Below are 20,099 nucleotides of genomic sequence, written 5' to 3'. Positions count from 1 at the left end.
TTTGTTCACCAGAGCACCCTAAGGGATGATGAGGTCGAACTGTCATAAACTACTGCGAGACCGTTTCAGGCTCGACATAAGGAAGAATTTCTTTACTGTCCGAGCCCCCAGGTCTGGAACAGCCTGCCATCGGAGATGGTTCAAGCACCTACATTGAACACCTTCAAGAGCAAATTGGATGCTTATCTTGCTGGGATCCTATGACCCCAGCTGACTTCCTGCCCTTTGGGCAGGGGGCTGGACTCGATGATCTCCCGAGGTCCCTTCCAGCCCTAATGTCTATGAAATCTATGAAACATTTCGAGTAGCCTTGTTTTGTTTTGAGGCTGTTTCGAGGCCCTTTGTTTCATTTCAGTTTAGCTGTTTCAAGCTTGAAATGAGTCGAAACAGTGTGAAAACAAAACAGTCGGTGATATTTTGCACAGCCCTAATTCCCAGGGCTCCCCATGCTCAGGGTGCTGCCAGATGCAGGAGAACCCATACCTCCTTACTGGAGCTGAGAGGCTCTGAAACAGTGAGACCAGAGTCTCTGTACCTCACACTAGAGAACCAGGATGCTCCATTTTCAAATGTCTCAGATCCTGCTGTTCTTTGAAAGTTTTCAGTATTATGTCTGTCTGCACCATGATAAATTAGTGGGCCACAAGGGGCCCAGTCTGAGCTCCTGCATAGAACACGCCATAGAATTTCTACTAGCCATTTCTGTGTCAAGTCCACAACTATTATTTGTGTTGGATCACACTTAAAAGAAATGCCCAATCCTGATTTAAAGACTCCAATCAATGGAAAATCCTTTATGTCCTCAGCTAATTGTTCCAATCATTAGTTGCCCTTATACTTTAATAATTGTATCTTATTCTGTGGCTGAATTTAGGTAGACTGAACTTCCAGTGACTAGTATCCTGATGTCTTCCAAATGGAGCATATGCCAAAATTAGTCCAGCTAGGATCTATCCTCCTCCTCCACATATGGCTAGAAGCCCAAACATGCTCAGTGAATATGTTATATCATATTCACTGAACATGTTTGGGCTTCTAGCCATATGTAGAGGAGGAGGACGGCTCCTAGCTGGACTTTATATAGAAATAGATATAGATAGATCCACACATGTAAGGAGGTTCATTCAGTCTTTTCAGCCTCTGTATTTTTTGCTGTGGAAAAGATATGCTAAAGAAATAGATTTTTTTTTTACTATGTTCAGAAACAGAGGGACCTGCAGTGAGCCTCAGCTCCACCAGAAGAGAGGTTGTTCTGCAGCACTAGGGCAGCACCTACTTGTCCCACTTGCACAAGGCTGACACCTTCCTAGTTCAGGTTGCTACAGGATATGCCTCCTGAGCAAGAGTCATTTTTAGCTTGGCCTGGACCATGAAAGACTTAAAGCTGAGAAGATGGAGCTAATGCAGGGTGCAAGCATTCAGGGCAGGGCTGCATACATTCAGCAGCCAGTGTCACTAAGGAAGTAAGCTGCTATGTGTGAGATCAGCCAGACATTTAAGGTAGCTCCACTTGTTCCCAAAGTTAGTAACTTGCATGAGTCTTACCAAGCCATGACTTATACTGCCTGAATCAATACTCAGCATTAATGAGGTATAACCTCCCAACTGCCACAAACTGAAGATGCTGTTTGGGGCATGATTAGTGCTGGGCTTCCAGAAATGGTGGATCCCTGCCACTTAACTGAGGGCTCTAAAAAGCAGTTGTATTGGGGACAAACTCTTCAGAACTTCTACAACAGTGATTCTCAGCAGGGGTGTTGCAAAATCCTTGTACAGGTGCTGTACAATATTGGTGCAATAGGAATACAAACACATGTATGTGATTCACATGATAAACCAAGACATTTCAAATAAGTTGTGTCAAAAGCATTCTGACCTCTTGTGGTCTGAGTTCTTTGCCACAGAAGAGTTGCTTTGTTATTTTTCTATAGTCAAGAAACAAGTGAAGGCTGAGGGGGGATCTAGCAGCCTGTTACAAACTAGTCAGAGGGGACCAGCAGGCATTGGGGGAGTCCCTGTTCCCCCGAGCACTACCAGGAGTGACTAGAAATAACGATCACAAGCTGGCAGAGTCTAGATTCAGACTAGACATCAGGAGGCGCTACTTCACTGTCAGGGCAGCTAGGATCTGGAACCAACTTCCAAGCGAAGTGGTGCTGGCTCCTACCCTGGGGTTCTTTAAGAGGAGGCTAGTTAAACACCTTATTGGGGTCGTTTGACCCCAGTACTCTTTCCTGCCATGGCAGGGGGTTGGACTTGATGATCTGCTCAGGTCCCTTCCGACCCTAGAAACTATGAAACTATGAAGTGAGAGCTAACAACTGGCATTCTCCAAGGGGTGCCTTGCATATAACAAAGGGAGCCTTGAGACTACAAAGGTAAAGAATCACTGATTTACACCTTTCTACCAAAGTCATTGTGCCTCTCTCAAGCCAAGTTTTAATCAGCTGTTTTTCATCCAGTTGCCAATCCTGGGCAGGGACCAAGATACATGGGTGACAGCACTATTGGCAGTGAAGGTATGGACATACAGACAACTTGACACTGGGCAAAAGGAGAAGAGTTTTACAGCCTGTCAGCTTCTCTGAGGTAATTGTTTATGGACATATTCTTACCTTTTCATGGCTGGAAGCCAACCTACAGTAGTTCAATCTTGTTTCATTGAGGGCTAAGATATTATAGCTTAGTTTCTGCTTACTGGTCAATAAGAGCATACATATGTGTGGTTACTGTGGAGAAGTAGCCACACACGTGGTCCTTTTTAACCTTGCAGCAAATTGTATGTCCATACAGAGCTTGGTCTCATCCGTGCTGAGACGGAAAGCACCATATCTTGCAATCTTCTAGTGAGAGGAAGGGAAGAAGAATCACTTGGTTCAGGCACAGTAGTAGGAATTAGAAGAGCTGTTTTAGTCTCCACTCTTCCATAAGCTTCCTCAGTGATGCTTGGCCCTACCTGTGCCTCGATGTCCCAGTCTATAAAATGGAGATAATTATTGCCTGCTTGTGGCGGAGCACCTTTGGGGTGCTTGCCATGTGGCAAGGGCTGCAGTAGGCTGGGGCAGAGCCCAGCAGGGAAGACAGCCAGGTGAAGCCCCTCAGATCTCATTCAAAGTGGAGAGGTGTGTAGGAGACACCTTTGGGGTGCCCGCCACTTTAGGGCTCTCACAGACTCTGAGGGGAGCCTGCCTGGAGGAGCAGTAGGGGAAACATCCCCCATGTACCATATAAAAGGGGAAGGTCTGTGGCAAGGCACCATTGGTGCCTGCCACTCTAAGACTGGGGCCAAGTAGCCAGCAGGTGCTTAATTGCAGCAGCCATTTTAGAGCTCTGGCAGCCCATATAAAGAGGGCAGTTTGCTGCTGGCAGCCAGGCAGCAACATCACCATAGGGAGGTAAGGAAGGAGCTGTAGGGGACAGCTAGGAAGCTCCTGGTCCCGGGAATGACCTAAAACTGCACCCTGCTGGAAGTGGGTGGCCTGGTGGGGCTCTCAGTAGTGTGGGAGCCCCCAGGAAATGCCAGGCCAGTTATCACCCCAGTGAGAGGCGGGTAGAGGCACCTTAATCCTAGCCCTCACCTTTGGGTGGGTTAAGTAACACTAGAGGTAGTTGGGGGCCAGGCATGGCTGAGGCTGTGGCAGGCCAGTAGGGGGCGCTCCTGCGTTTAGCCGCCCACCTCCCTGCGCCTGACCACCTTCCAGACTCCGAATGCCTCCCTAGGGGCGCCTTATGCTTGGCCGACCCCTCTCCCGGAGCACACTCGCTAGTCTGGGGGTAACGTCGCCGCCACCACCCCGAGAAGGGACTGTCTCGGCCCTGTGTCCTCAGGGAAACACAGGCCTAATAGTCCGACAGGTACTTGACCCGGTACAGGCACTTGGGGCACTTCCCCAAGTCAAGGGGGCAAAAAGTAAAGTCTCCCTTAGTCCGCAGACCTAAGGGGTCTCTTAGGTGTAATTTAGACCCACCCCTCAATAAGTCTCCCACACCAGTCAAAAAAGAGAACTTTATTGATTACAAGGGGTAGGGGAAACTAGGGTACAGGACTGAGCAATATCTTAGAAATCCTAAAGAGCAAGCAGTGTGGCTGAGGTAGCCTTTTGATTACGCATCTGTGTTACTGCCAGCTAAATATCTAATCCGATTGAGTAGCTTACTCACAAGCATCTTCCAGAGTTCTCCAGTTTCCCCTCTGGAGTCTTGGGGTGAAAGAGAGAGCTAGGTCCAGATAGTAAGGCTTCTCTGTCTCCCCTGCTTTGCTGCTGCTTCACCTCATGGCCGAAGAGAGAAGAGCGAGCCTCCTCCCCCTCCCAACCTATATAGCCCCCGTGACCTCATTCACCTGGTCCAGTGGAGGTCAGCCCCAGTTGGCTGTCAGCCAACCAATTTGAAATGCATCACCTGTTACCAGGCAGATTCCAGCTCCCCAGGTAGAAACCCCCCACCCAGGTAATTGATGCAAGTCAGGTAGGCAGAGGGAGCAGGTTTCCCCCCTCCCTCAGGAATGCAGCCAGCTCAAGTTACCTAAATAGACAGGCCAAGGGTGTGGTCCCCTGTGTGCTGGGCCCACCCTCATCAAATGGTTGCAGCTCAGAGATTTTAGTCACAGTGTCACAGGGCAGAGATTTTGGGGAGAAACAAGGTGGCTTTGTGCCACAGAGGCCACTTGAGCCCTGTGGGGTGCAAGACCCCGAGAGACCCTGAGGAGAGAGAGTGGGGGCCAGGCATGGCTGAGGCCACCTGAGCCCTGTGGGGTGAGAGATCCCAAGGAAGGAGAGTTGGACCCAGGCACGGCTATGGCCACCTGAGCCCTGTGGGGTGCAGGACCCTGAGGAGGGAGAGTGGGGGCCAGGCATGGCTGAGGCCTGATGTAGAGTACCTTCAACTGGTCAATGCTGGGCCTAGGACCAGAATGGTCAAAAGAGCCAGGGACCCACCATGAGGGACGCCCAGAGCTGAGGCCCTGGGGTCCCAACTGGCCTTGGAGGTGAGGCCACAGCCTATATGGCCGAAGGTCCTGGGGGGGACCATGCCCGAGAGGGGAAATAACCTCTTCGGGCTAGGTGGCCCGAATGAAGGCTGGGTAGGCTGCCAGCATGGAGGGATCTTAGAGGTGTCTTTGAGTGGACAATTCTGAGGCCCAGTGTGGGGCTGGTGAGATCAACAGCTGGATGCCATCTGTGAGGCATGGGCTGAGGTGTATGGGTGGTATAGAGCCACAGATAGCGCCCCCTGGCATTGGGGCACAAATGGGCAGCCTCCCACCTTAATTAACAACAATTAATTAATTAAGAACAAGGCATGGCAGGTGAGTCAGGTGGGTGGCGTGCCCAAAAGCAAGTGGGGAACCTAGCACTGTGGCTAGGCAGGGAGCCCACTTTGCCACACTACTTTACAAAAGTATTGGGAGGGGCTTTCAGGAACTGGTGAGCAACCATAGGGACATGTACAAGCATAAACCAAAAAGCACGTCTTCCTGGAACAAATATAACGCAACTCAGTTCATTTGTGGATAGAAATTTATAACTGCAAGGTGTGCCTGCAGGTTATTTTGAATGATGGTGAAGAGATTAGAGTTACAATACCAAGACCAAGTTCTGCAGCACCTCCCATTACTCTGTAAGGCCAGTCATGGAAAAATAGAGGATGTGTTTAATTTACCAAAAACCAAAGCAAACAATAGCAGGTTGGAGCTCTGAACAGGTGACTAGTGCTGTGCTAAAAGATCAAGTAACACTAACAACCACCAGCATGGATGCATTATATCGATAACATGTTCAGGCTGTGCAAATCACTCTTTCCAATCTCTAACATTGTGTTCGGGTAAAGTGGGTTACTAAATTGTTCAGTGAAACGTCATGACTGAAGGACTTCTCTCTGCTTCCTCCTTTTTCAGTTGCAATTGATGTTGCAATTGATGTAAGGAAAATGGTTCCTGAGTGAAACCCTTCCCTGTCCCTTAGAATCAGCATACAATGGCAATACTACAAGAGACAGCCCGTCAGACCCCACTGAATTTGCTGTGCATCTCCCCATTAAGTCCTACTGCTGGGAAAGCAGTTCAATTCTTATACATTTTTCCCTGAAATCCTAGAACATTAGACTGGCATTGCCAAATTTGAACCGGATATATAGTCACTGCCCATATAATAAGCTAGAACCTGATATCCTAAAATTATATCTTAGGATCTTCACTAAAATTAAATCCAACCATTCTGTGCTGAGGTTGAGGTAATGAAGTAATTTCCTTGACACCAAACAAAAATGTACTCAAGGAAAGAATCAGAGGATGTTTGAAAATTAACATATTATTTGTAGATATTTTATCTTTAAATCAAAACTGTGTCCTGCAATCATGCAATATGTTTTTCTTGGTTTAGTATTGTATAAGCAGGACTATATATACAGATTTAGTATTTTCAACTAAGATGCTATGAGATCCTTTTTTACAGGTGTTGTGGGGTGCTAACACCTACACACAATTCACAGGATAAACCCAGAGATTCCAAATAGGAATCCACAGGGTCAAAACCATTCTGACTTGCTGTGGTCTTTCTGAGTCATTTGCAACAGAAGAATTGCTCCATTATTTTTCCATAGTCAAAAAAAGTGAAAGTAGTGGTATAATATGGGGTGGGGAGAAAATAGGGGCAACTACCCTAAGCACCAACTGGGGAACGGAGCGGGGGGGGTGTAAAAAAAGTGGCTGCTGCTGGCAGCTGCATAATCGTGATCTGGGCGGCAACTGGAATTCAAAGCTTCCTCTTTGCCTCAAGAACATGGCTGCATCCCTACACTGCTGAGTGAAAGCTAAAAGCTGGCACTTTCTGAGGAGTTCCTTGACTTTAATGAGGGGTTTCTTAAGTCTAACAAGGGTTGCCTTGACTCTAAAAAGGTTGAGAACCACTGGTATACAGCATACATTTCATACATGCTTACACTTGTACTTATTGCAACATATATAGTGAAATCAGTTTCTTTTGAGTATTTTTAGCTTTATTTTGCAAAACAGAAAAGGTCTAGAGAAACTACAGAAAGGAAACAAATTGGATAGCGATAATACTATAAAAACAAAGTAAAATGGATATAGTGTCATAACAAACCAGGTTTTTTCCATTCAAACATTGCATCCCCTTCAATATAGATGTAATTATTTTTGGAAAGTAATCTTGATAAGAACATATTTAAAGAAAGCATTCCTCACTGTTACCAAAAAACAGACTAGTTTACTGCATTTTTTAAAATCTAACTGGTCTTTCTGCTGTCAGTTTTCTTTTTGCCATTAGTATGGTTCTTTCAGCTCCTCTTTCTCCTGTGCATTAAGAAGAGCTGGAGGCTCTTGTGTTCAGGCCTCTATCATGACAGAAGATTCAGATCAAGACACAGCTTGTTTCCAGTATAATTTATAAAAACCTATTCATATTTAAATTCTATGATTTCCTTCCCTTTATGGCTGTCAAAAAGTACAGTTGTGCCTTTCAGGCAGTGGTCCATGTTAAGAGCAAAGTGGAGACCCCAGAGGGAGGCAGACAGTGCCTTCTAGACTTCTCCCCCTTCTCCCAGGAAGAACATGCCAGCTGCTGCACCTCTGAATGTGGTGTAGCATGTACTTCCTTACGAGCCATGGGTCTCACCTCCTCCCCCACCCCTCTTCAGGATGGGCAGTAACAAGCAGCACTAGCCAAGACCTGCCTTTAGCAGAAGGACTGCAGGTATGTTTGGGTCTGGAAACGCATTACACCCTTCCATCCCCCTGCAGCTGCGTGTACCTCCATAGGGCAGGTACAGTATGTTCCTATATCTGTGTCTAATTTACACAGTAGCATCTCTTTAATGTCTCACAGTGTAAGAAATGTAGTAAATAACATGAGAATTAACCGTGAAGTTGAGGGTAAAGGTTTTCTTAACTGGGATTCAGTTGGGAGGCTCCAAAGAGTCTCACAGGTCATTGTTTAAGGCTGATTTTGGTGGCAATTGGGGGTATACTTTGGGAAAAAGGACTGGTGATTTTGGGGGGGGGCGGGCTGTCAAAAGTGACTCCCTGCTTAAAGCTCCCTCTTTTGGCTCCTGTAGTTTCAGATTACCCTGGCCAGAAGTTGTCCCTTCTGTGGGCTTGGCTGCCATGTTTTCCACTTCTGGTGCCTTCTCATCAGCCCCAGCCTCTTTTTTGCTTGGAGTCCCTGTTCCATCTTTCTCTTCCCCGCCTTCGGCTGTGGCACTTGAAATTACCTGTACAACTGGATCTGTTATTTTTGTCTCAGTCAGCACCTTTGTATCTTTCCATCTCCGGGCCCCAGATTTTGAATTGAATTCATACATTTTGCCAGTGACTGGTAGAAGGAAAAGAAGAACAGTTAAAGCATTCCTCCTTAGAGCAGACTAAACAATGAGGGTTTCATCAGTGTGCAAAATTACCAATGGGTAAATTTCACCAAAACACCAGGAAACTTTGGTTAATTTGGAAAGCCTAACTCTACCCCCTAAGGCACTGTCTAAAGGAGGAAGTTTTGCTGTTTGATATTGGCTTATTGAAGTGCCAAAATGACTCTAGTTTGGATCCAGAGCTACCAGCATAAAAATGATCTTCGTGAAAAGTTTTTCATGAAGAGAGATAAATGTGATCAGTGTAAAGCATCTTTATAAATGTATACTTTATAAAATACAAGTTTACAGATAACACCAAGCTGGAGTGAGTAGTAGATATGCTGGAGGTTAGGGCCTCAGCAAGAGACCTTGACAACTTGGAAGATTAGATCATAAGAAATCTCATAAGATTCAATAAGGACACGTGCCAAGTCCTACAGCAAAGACCGACACTTAGGTACAGGCGAAGCACCGACTGGCACTAAGCAGCAGCTCTGCAGAAAAGGACCTGGGGATTACAGTGGACAATAAGCTGAATATGAGTCAAAAGTGTACTCTTGTTGCAAAGAAGACTAAAAGCATACTGGGCTGCATTAATAGGAGCTGGCATTAGTTGCCAGCAGACTGAGGGAAGTGATTTTTTCCCCTCTATTTGGCACTGGTGAGACCACATCTGGAGTACTGAGTCCAGTTTTGAAGCCTTCAGCTATTTGAAGGGGGTTCCAGAGAGGATGGAGCCTGACTGTTCTTAGTGGTGGCAGATGGCGGAACAAGGAGGGAGCAGTGGTCTCAAGTTGCAGCAAGGAAAGTTTAAGATAAATATTGGGAAGAACTTGTCCACTGGGATGGTTGTAAAGCTCAGGAACCAGTTACCCAGAGACGCTGAATCTCCATCCTTAGAGGTTTTTAAGACCCAACTAGACAAAACCTTGGCTGGGGTGTTATAGTGGGGGAATGGTCCTGCTTTGAGCAGGGGGGTGAACTAGATGACCTCCCTTCCAACCCTAATTTTCTATGATTCTATATAATTGTGTCCACACTAAGGCTTATACTGCTCTATCTAGATCAGCATCCTAACCAACCTCACTATACTGTTCTAAATATTTTCCTCTAGACCAGCCCTATGGTTCAAGTCAAAACTTTTTCCTTGTCTAGACTAGAAAAAATTCTGCATACACTTTAGATTTTCAAATCAACTTGGCCAGTTTAAGGTAGTGAAGCCTATTTGAATCATCACCTGGTGTGGAAGTGTAGACATAGCTCAGTACCTTTTGAATCATGGTAGCTGCTCAGAGAACTGGCATCCCCAAGGATCTCATCTATATTTGTTGATTTGGAATTTGGCCTAAGTGCTTTTCTGCTAAGATGCTCTCTGTGTTCTTATGAAAGGCAGGTTACTAACCCAACCAAAGAATGTGCTCTGTTTATATATGAGGTGAATATAGGCTGTGTCTATACAGTAAATTATGATGCCGTTTCCAGCAGCAGCGTACTCACGCACACTGCGTGGCTTCTTGTAGCCTACCTCCTAAACTGGAAGCAGGGTGGCTGCATATGCACAGCATGTCAGAGGCACTAATTTGCAATGCTGAGTGACAGCGCCACTCATCCTGCCTGCAACACCAAGTACACTACTTTCCATTTGCAAGGCAGCCCAGCTGCAGGAGTGCAACATGCCTACTGGTGCCATTGCCAGCCTTGGTAAGTTTGCCATGCATACACAGCCATAGTCACGTATATTGTACTTTCAAATTCTTGGTCCATTAGCACCCAATCCTGGATTACTTTGTTAGAAAGTACTTGTACCCTCTAAAACTGTAATAGAAATGTTTAATTTACACATTGGAAATAGGTTATCTGCTACTTCAGCTCATTTACTACCCACAGATAAATAGGGAATTTGCCTTGTTTCCAGTGTGATTACCTCAAGATCTAAATTCTCCTTACTTGGTAAGTGAACAGGAACCAGGAGACACAGGGGCACCTCCTATAATTAACCATTGTTTTTACTGGATACTGTGAGACAAAAAGGACTTTTAAGGAATGGAGACAGAGAAATGAAGGTTATACATAAAAGTTTATATCAGAATTAATGGATTCTGACACATTAATGTAATTTGGGCAATTAAAGATAAAATTGGACCTCTTCTCACATTATTTTTATGGCTTCTTACAGATGAGGTACTTTAGAGTGTAAAGATAAAGGAATGTCTAATAGTCCCGAATGTACTCACCAGCACTAAAGGTTACTGCAAAGGGCACTAACTTCTGAATCTGGATCCTTATATACCTCTTGTACAAGGTTTAAATAGTGCTCAAATGTAGTTTTGAGGATGCCTGTACCAGCTTCTTGTCTGCTGAACTGAACTTGCATGAATGCAGGTGTTGTAGACGTATATGATACTGTCACCATGTGTTGATGTCAGCTCAAGGAGCACGTCTTCAAGGAGATGTGCTTTATGCTAAATAGCAGAGTGTAGCCAACTGTCCTCTGCACATGCTTGGAAGGTGATTCCCCACATCTCTAAGCCAGTTCTGCTCCATACACCCAACCCTCTTGATCCTCCAAAACTTTGGAGACTAAAAAAGTCTTGTGAATAAGCTAATTGCATAGCTAGTGCCAGTCTTCCTTCTTCAGGATGCATTTCAGACCCATGTTTTGTGAATGTCACCCTCTGCAGATGCCCTTCCATTCTTTCTGCCAACAAACCTTTCTATGCTGTTAGCTCCAGAGTTTTGCATTTGAATGCTAAACAGAATTAGCAGTACTCCCAGGCTTTCTGAACATTAAGTCACAGATGCCATGGTAGCCACTCTTTTTGGCAAAGAACCAAGCACTACAAGTATTGGTTCATTCTGTGACTTGTAATTGCGCCCCTCTTCCTGCTTGACCTACTATGTGTTTTGGAGAAGCAGCCTATCTACGAGGTACCTGCTTCCCAGTGTTACACAGTCAGTAGCTGACACAACAGTGTAGGGGTGTGTGAAGTGGGCCATATTCAATTCAAATTCAGCCCAGTTTGGGGGACAGTGATTCAATTTGCTGTTTTGGATCACTGGCTCAATTCAATTCTGATTCAGAGAATCAGTGATTCGGCCATAAACACAGCTTCATATGTTTTTTCTACGTACCTTGAGGTACCAGGTGCAGCTCACTAACGCTGAGATGGTGGGGCAGATGGAGCATCCCACAGGAGCATGGGGGGAGCTCCCCATGCAGTCAGCAGCAGAGCTGGAAGTGGACTGGAAGTATTTCTGGTCCACTTCCAGGTCCACTGCCAATTACACGGGGGACCCTCCCTGCCCCCGCACTCCCATGGGACACTCCATCTGCCCTAGCATCTCAGCATTCACAAGCCATGCCTGGTACCTTCAGGTATGTAGAAAAAACATATAAAGTTGTGTCTGTGGCCAAATAGTCAAATCTCTCCTAATCGAATCAGAGCCTTCTGATTTGATTCAGAGAGATTAATGGGTTTCCTGATTCGATTTGGATTCGGAGATTCAGCAGCTGAATTGGGCCAAATCTCCTCCAAATCGAATCAGTGACCAAAGTTTTGTACAGCCCTAGTAAGTATTCAGAAGAATATTCTGTCTATTTTCTACCAGGATTCTTAGGGCCCTGGGTGCAATGGGAGCTGTGAATTTTTGAAGCAGGAGGGGAAGGCAGACAACAGGACAAGTGTGCAGGAGGAAGCACCCATTGTGCTTTCAAACGGAGGTTTTGACGGTGAAGTGATCTGTTGTACTATTAATCTATAAGCCATTTTCCAGCCTGTGTGAGAGTTGTCCTAATAGTATAGTGGAGCCTATGGCATGGAGCAGGCCAACTCCCCCCACACCCTGGGAGAAGGGTGTCCTCTCTACCCCACTGGCCTGCATCCCTGTGCTCAATTAATGTATTCCAGCTTGCTCAGTGAACAGGACTTGTCCATCATGTATAAACCAATTATTTATTGTCTTCAAGAGTTTTAAATTTCATAGATTTCATAGACATTAGGGCTGGAAGGGACCTCGGGAGATCATCGAGTCCAGCCCCCTGCCCAAAGGGCAGGAAGTCAGCTGGGGTCATAGGATCCCAGCAAGATAAGCATCGAATTTACTCTTGAAGGTGTTCAATGTAGGTGCTTGAACCACCTCCACTGGCAGACTGTTCCAGACCTTGGGGGCTCGGACAGTAAAGAAATTCTTCCTGATGTCCAGCCTGAAACGGTCTTGCAGGAGTTTGTGACCGTTCGACCTCGTCATCCCTTGGGGCGCTCTGGTGAACAGACGTTCCCCCAGATCCTGGTGGTCACCCCTGATAAACTTATAGGTGGCCATCAGATCACCCCTGAGCCTGCGCTTTTCCAGGCTAAAGAGTCCCATGGCTCTCAGCCTGTCATCGTAAGATCTGTTTTCCTGACCTCTGATCATGCGCGTGGCTCTCCTCTGGACTCTCTCAAGATTCTCCACATCCTTTTTGAATTGTGGAGCCCAAAACTGGACGCAGTACTCCAGCTGCGGCCTCACCAAGGCCGAGTACAAGGGGAGAATGACGTCCCAGGATTTGCTCGAGAAGCATCTATGGATGCACGCCAGCATTTTGGTCACTTTACTAGCCGCAGCATCGCATTGGAGGCTCATGTTCATCTTGTGGTCAATGATGACCCCCAAGTCTTTTTCTTCTGTAGTGCTAACCAACGTAGCACTGCCGAGCCTATACGGGTGCTGCAGGTTTTTCCTCCCAAGGTGGAGAACCTTGCATTTTTCGGTGTTAAACACCATGAGGTTCTCGTCTGCCCATTTGCTGAGCTTGTCCAGGTCAGCCTGGATCACCCGCCTATCTTCTGGCGTGGATGCTTTGCCCCAAAGTTTGGTGTCATCGGCGAACTTGGCCAGTCCACTCCTGACTCCAATGTCCACATCGTTAATGAAGATATTGAACAGTATGGGTCCCAGGACAGAGCCTTGACGGACCCCACTGGTCACAGGGCACCATGATGAGTGACTGCCATTAATCACAACCCTCTGGGTCCGACCACGAAGCCAATTTCCCAGCCAGAGGATCGTGGTGGAGCCAAGGCCACAACTGGGCAGTCTCGCCAACAGGTGATCATGGGATACCAGATCAAAAGCTTTTTTGAAGTCAAGATATATGACATCAATCTCTTCTCCCTTGTCCAGGTGATAGGTCACCTGGTCATAGAAGGAAATGAGATTGGTCAAACAAGACCTACCCACAACAAACCCGTGCTGGCTGTCCCTTAGAATGTTAGCCTGGGCCAGTCCCTCAAGGATGGCCTCCTTAATAAACTTTTCTAAGATCTTCCCCAGGATAGAAGTCAGGCTAATGGGCCTGTAGTTAGCCGGATCCACTCTCCTCCCTTTCTTGAAGATCGGCACCATATTGGCCTTCTTCCAGTCTTCAGGCACTACACCAGAGCGCCAGGAGTTTTCAAAGATCCGTGCCAGGGGCTGGGCTATGACGCTCGCCAGCTCCTTGAGTACCCTGGGGTGCAGGTTGTCAGGGCCAGCTGACTTGAAGGTATTCTTTCATTTAAAATGTCTTGGCGTTCATTATCTATGAAGCATAACTCCTATTTTTCTTGGAAAAAAGCAATCTTTTAAATATGAAGAGCAAATGTCTCCCCATGTTTCATCTCACTAACCTAGTTTATTTTGAGCCAGACACTAGTATTACAGTTTAATTTTTCTCTTACCTGGGTCTCTTGCTTCTCCATCAAAGACGGTGTTTAACTTGGTCATTTCCTACAAAAGAGAAACAAATGTGAAATCCAGCCTATGAATTAGATAAGGAAGGAGAATAAGCAGTGACTTGGAAATTCTGACCTATATGGACTGAAACAGATTGATGTGACCTACATGTTGTATTCTTGTAGGCTAAATTTAAGCAGAACAGGCAACAAAAACCATTCTGGCTACTGAAGAAAATGAAGAACTAATCGGGTCTGACATGCTGAATGACTCCAAATGCACAACTACTAGAAGGATCATCTTCACTACAGAAATAGTTTGGAAATTCCTATCAAAAGCACTGAGGGAAAGTGAGCAATATAGGGAAAGGGTTTTCACACGCACCATTTTTTATCATTGAGAAAAAAAAAGGCGCCTGTGTTTAGGAATAACAAATTGCTCTCCAACTAAATGAATTGGGCTTTGCCAGAACCAAAAGATTTAGAGCCTTATTCTCTTCTGCATTACATTCGTGCTGGTCAGGGACAACTTTTACTGAAATCAAGGGAGTTGCACTTAGTTTAAAAGAGAAAATGGGTCCTTTGTTATCATCCTCATGCTTAGCCTTCAAATGTTCTCCTTTCTGACCCTGAACTGATTCTCTTGGTGTAGAGAGATTGGAGGTGAGCCTAGATTTTAAAAACCAGGGGCACACTGCAGTTAAATTATAGCTCCCATGAGACATTATGACAACATTTATGACCAGAAAAAAATCAGTTTGGGACCCAAATTCCGGAGAGGTCAAGGTGTTCTTTTTTTTAAAAAATAAAAAGTTAAAATTCTTCCTGAAAGCAGATGGGGGGAAAAAACTATTTAGTCAAAAATACTGTATTCCATTGAAGAACAACTTTGATGAAAAATGTTTAACCAGTCCTAACAACAGTATCTTGTCCCTTAATTCTGATGTTTAGTCCGTGCTTTTTTAGGCTCTAATGTCACATGTTGAGCCACATTTATGAAAGACTTAATAAGCCACACTGGGGTGAATGTTTCAGTGTTACTATGTAAGAACCCTGATTTACTTCATCTCAGTTATTCCCTTTCTTCTGCCAAACCTTCATCAAATCACAATTTTCCCAAAATGACTTTTCCCTCCATCCTCTTTTCACATTAGTCCTAACAAACTAGACCAGTGGTTTTTAGACTTGAGGCACACCTCAGAAAATGCCAGGTCTTCATTTTCATTCTTTTTTACTATAAAAAATAATAGAGCAGTTCTTCTGTTGCAAACAGCTCAGATCACAACAGGTCAGAATGATTTGAATGCTACGGATTCCTACATGAAATCTCTGTGTCTATCTTGTGAATCAGTTTTGCACACCTAATAGTGCTAACATCATGCAGCACCCTTGAAAGGATCTGAAGTTACCCTAGTTGAGAATCACTGAACTAGACAATAGAAAACCCCACGACAAATTATACAACTATCCAACCTTTTATATGTCACCATTCAGTGACACTGCCTTACACTCTATCTTGTTTCTTGTCACTAGGGACAGTAAATTCTTTCAGGCAGAGATGTGCATGAAATATTGGACCTACTGAAGTCAAAATAAGGTTTGCCTTTCACTTAGTGTTCATCCAGTTTCTATAAAATATTTAGCATACTGCTGGGATAAAACAGTTTGCCTAGCTCATTGAATAGAGCCTGGTTATAAGACCTGGGTTTGAGTCCCACCTTTATCACTAGCCTGCTGTTTGACCTTGATCAAGTCACTGGTCTCTGTGCTTTAGTTTCCCTTCTAGTCCTTTGACTGTCTCATCTATTTATATTAAAAGCTCTTTAGGGAAGAAGTTGTCTCATCATATGCATATCAGTACTGAGGACAATGGGACTCCAACCTCAGTCAGCAATTGAGTGTTCCTATTATATTAATAACAGCCCTACAGACTTGGTCAGACCAAGCTTTCATCACCTGACTAAGACTGATTAGGACCACATATGGGTTATTTATTCACTAGCTGCTAGTGTCTCTAATGATATGTGTGCATTATAAAAATAGAACCATTCAATATTTATGAAACATTGGGTTTGCACAAAACGTGTGTCCAGCAGCAAGCTTGCTAAGAACTCTTCCTTGAAACCTCTTGTATTAGTTTATAGAATCGTAGGGTGCCTATACGAAAGCAGCAACACTGCTCTGATGTGCTGTAATTACACACATCAGAGTAGACTCGATTAATCGAGTATAATCGAGTCTGCTGGAGCATGGTAATTACTGTGCTCCAGCAGCTTCCAGTGTCGTGTGTATCAGCATCCCCACAATGACAAATGGTGCCGGGGTGCTTTAACTTAAGCTCGTTCAATGAGCTTTAGATAAAGAGCCCCCACTGTCATTTTTCAATACAAGGGACACTGATACATGAGACACTCTGGGCACTTTAATTAGAACAGCTCTAAAAGCTGTTCTAATTAAAGCACAGCTCCTCTCCCCACACACACACACACACACACTCCCAGAGCATGTGTATAAACACCCATAGAATCATACAGAAGTAGGGCTGGAAGGGACCTCTGGAGGTCGTCTAATCCAACCCTATGCCTGGAGAAGGCTCATGGGCGGATCTAGGATTTGGAGAAAGTGGGGGTGCAGATGGTGTGGCACATCGTTACATATAACACAATACATGTTTTTCTCCAGTTAAAGAGAAAGTAGAGATGCTGACAAACATGGGGGAAAGAAATGGCGCTTTACTGGAAGAGGAAGCACGTTAGTTTTACCCAGCTCTCCAGTGTCTGTATAGATTGGGTGCTTCAGCAGAGCTTTTCAGTGCCTTTATCTAAAGCTGGTTCAATCAACTTTTAGATAAAATTGCCAAAAAGCCCTACTGAAACACACAATCTACATAGACATTGGGCAAGCCGGGTCGAACTAACAGTTTTGGGTTTGTTACATCTGTAAGCAATCTCGATCGGGGTGGACAAAATGTGGCCCGTGGGCTGGATGCAGCCCACCAGGCCAGTGTATCTGGCTCGTAGGGCCCCAAAAAATTTAAAAAATTAATATTGATCTGCTCCTGGCTGCCTGTCATGCAGCCCTTGATGGCTTGCCAAAACTCAGTAAGCAGCCCTCCACCCAAAATGATTGCCTGCAACTGGCCTAGATGTTTTACTAATGTGCTATGGGGCTAGCACTATATTACTCACTTTAAGATCAAAGCAAAAACAAATACAACTATTGGAATTTGTATTGATTTGCTAGATTATATATAAAATTTAAAAAGCACAACAAAATATGCAAAAGGTAGCCAAAATAGTGAAAAGATACTCTGGCATTAGTTCTGGAGCCATCATAGTAAGATGTACATCTCTTATTCGGATTCATAAAACAAAATCTTGTCTTTTTGGAGCATTTTTGCAGTGCCTCCAATACCTCACTATCAGTCATTTCTACACCTGAATTAATATTACCACACTTGAATTAAGGTTTTTAGTCAGAGCTTAAAACACTTTGCAGGGCTTTGAAATAAAAGAGGGACATTACCAGGAATGGTTAACAGACAGCAAAGTTGTAGAAGAAAGGGTAGTTTGAATACTGGAACACCAAGACCATTTACAAGGATAGAGAGTCATTAACACCTGTGGAGTGAAGAGAGACTAGGAGGAGTCAGGAAGGTGGCAATGAGCCATTAAGTCAATTTACTCTCTCAGCACTGCCTGAATAGAAATGTTGCTGCTGCTTCTCCCAGGCAATTCGTTTTAAAGTCTGGGTGGAGCAGTAATCAAAGAGGGGTGGAACTGTACCACTGCACCTGAAGTCCACCCTAGGCAGGATCATCCATACCCAAATCATTCCAAGCAAATCCTTGACTAACCTACCACTAAAACTACATGAGCAACCCTGTCAAACAGCCACGAGGCATAGCACTCTAACCTGCCACAGGTAAAGCGGGAGTGGGGGGAGGGGGAGGACAACAGTGGCCAATGTCTTGCTTCTGCAAGGGTTGTTTAAATATGCTCAAGAGATCCAAGGAAGAGGGCCATGCCCCATGCTACAGAAGGCAAAACTCCCACAGTTTGTACTAATCTAACCAAGGAATAGAATTCCTTCCTGACCCCAAATACGGTGATCAGTCTGACCCTGAGTGGATGAACAAGACCCTGTAGCCAGGAACCTCCTGGTTTTAGTCCCAGCAGGACCACTGGTACACCCCAGTCAAAATTCCCGGGCTGGGATGCAACCAACTCCTAATGCTTCTGAGGAAGGCAAAAAAAAAAATCCCCAGACACATGTAGGAACAGAAGGGGGGAGGGGGGGAAGAATTCCTTCCCACCCCCATGCAGCAACTAGCAAAGCCCAGAAGCATGGTGTAGTATAGACACAGCTACATGTAGATCATTCCTGAACATATCGAATTTCCATAGGTCCCACGCAGAGCCATTCCTTGGGGGGGGGAGGCAAATTGAGGTGACTGCCCCAGGGCCTGCGCTTTGGGGGCCCCGCAGACAGTGCTGTACAGGCCCTGCCAAAGGCACCACCACTTTGCACTCCAGTTGCTTGCCATGCCCCCCTCCCCTCCATGTCCCAGCTGCTCACCATCCTCCCCTTCTCCCCGCCCCAAACACAGGCTGCTATGCCCCAGGCCCCCATACCCCTAGGGTCAGCTCTGGTCCTATGACCACACTGTAAGCCTGATGCGGGCAAAAAGCTTTCTTTTATTTTTGTTAGCTGCAGCACTTACCAATACAATTTCTTTCTTGGGATTCTTTTTTTCTGTAGGAAAGAACATACAAATTCTAAGCAATCTGATTCTAAGCGATATTAAGATCCAGTTCTTCAAAAGGGATTATTGATTCTAGCTTCTCAACTCTGGAGTCATTTTAAAGCGGTCTGATTTCCAAAGGGCAGGTGCTTAGCAATTTTGGGGGGAAAAAACCCTGTAAGGTATTTCAGTTTAGGAACCACAAGGTTGCTAGTCACCCTTGCAAAGCTTCTCCTTGAAGAGACATGAAAGAATAATTTGCAGCAAAGAATTTCCTCAACAAGTTTCCCTTTCCATAAACTGTAGGAGAGGGCTCACAAATTCAAACGTGTTCCTTACTCTGAATTTTTTGCCCATTTCTTTTGTGAAGAATTCTTCACTTGCAGGTTATTTAAATGTGAAGTTTTACCATTAAATTTGCTGTGGGGAGTGAAATTTGCCTTTCTACAGGCAGTAATCACTCAGACTGTGCACAAATTAACTGCCAGTCAAGCCATATTCTGAGCCAGGAGTTGCTCCATGGCCTTGTGCTAGCCCTTTTATCAGAAAGTGAATTTTACTCTGAAGGAATTTTCAAAAACCATATGCAGCTTTGTCCAAACCCTTTACTCGTCAAGCTTGTGCATTTGAAGTTCATGGAAGACAAAATGGGAAAAGTGCTGCAAACCCTGTCAAAATTCATATCCAAGAGCAAAGTATATATTTGTAGATACATTTTTCCCATTATTCACTCAGGCCACATTGGTGTGTTTATTGCAGCAGTACCATGAACTGTGCTACAGCAAGGATCTGGAGATGGGATCTCATCTGTTTCTTCAGGATCCTTTCATTCACACTCTGGGCGCCATATTTAATTCCCCTTTTTGATAAAACAGCATCTTCAGCTATCAGTGGTCCTTGTTGCTCAGCATGTCATGGCTTAAAATGTACTACTGTTAGAGATAAGCAAGAATCTGAATGATTCCTTCTAAGGGTCTTCCTTGTCATCTTCACAGCCTCAGTTTTGAGCACCTGATTATTTGAGACAGTGCCAAGCACCAACCTCTGGAAATCACTTAACTGTAAAATTCCTCAAGTTGGGTTCCCCACATAACTAGTTAGTTCTGAAAATCCTGCTCTTCCAAATTGCAATTTCTTGGTCATGTGGGGGCAGGACCTAAAAATTTCACCCGATTGAGTCAATGCAAACTATACACACTAAAGAAAACTAACAAGATAAAAGATATGGAAAAGGCTGACTCGAAACATTTGAGGCGCTTTTTATACAAGTGCTCTGGGAGTAGCGGGGAGAAGGG

The 20,099-nt window shown here is 45.0% G+C and overlaps 1 protein-coding gene across 1 annotated transcript in view; it reads right to left on the bottom strand.

Moving 5' to 3' along the window:
- Positions 1-7,111: 7,111 nt before the first annotated feature.
- The window catches only part of CDHR3 (cadherin related family member 3), a 114,990-nt gene continuing 102,002 nt past the window's right edge, over positions 7,112-20,099 (bottom strand). The window contains exons 17-19 of the mRNA XM_090041057.1: positions 18,784-18,815; positions 14,067-14,115; positions 7,112-8,330 (exon numbers count right to left, since the gene is read on the bottom strand). Coding sequence (XP_089897183.1) covers positions 7,939-8,330; positions 14,067-14,115; positions 18,784-18,815 — 473 coding nt within the window. The 3' untranslated portion in view covers positions 7,112-7,938. The remainder of the gene's footprint in view (positions 8,331-14,066; positions 14,116-18,783; positions 18,816-20,099) is intronic.

Source organism: Crocodylus siamensis, chromosome 4 (assembly GCF_052110815.1).
Source record: "Crocodylus siamensis isolate JL-2025a chromosome 4, ASM5211081v1, whole genome shotgun sequence".
Classification (NCBI taxonomy): domain Eukaryota; kingdom Metazoa; phylum Chordata; order Crocodylia; family Crocodylidae; genus Crocodylus; species Crocodylus siamensis.
The sequence above is the reverse complement of the archived record's forward strand: the minus strand, read 5'-3'. Positions and strand labels throughout refer to the sequence as shown.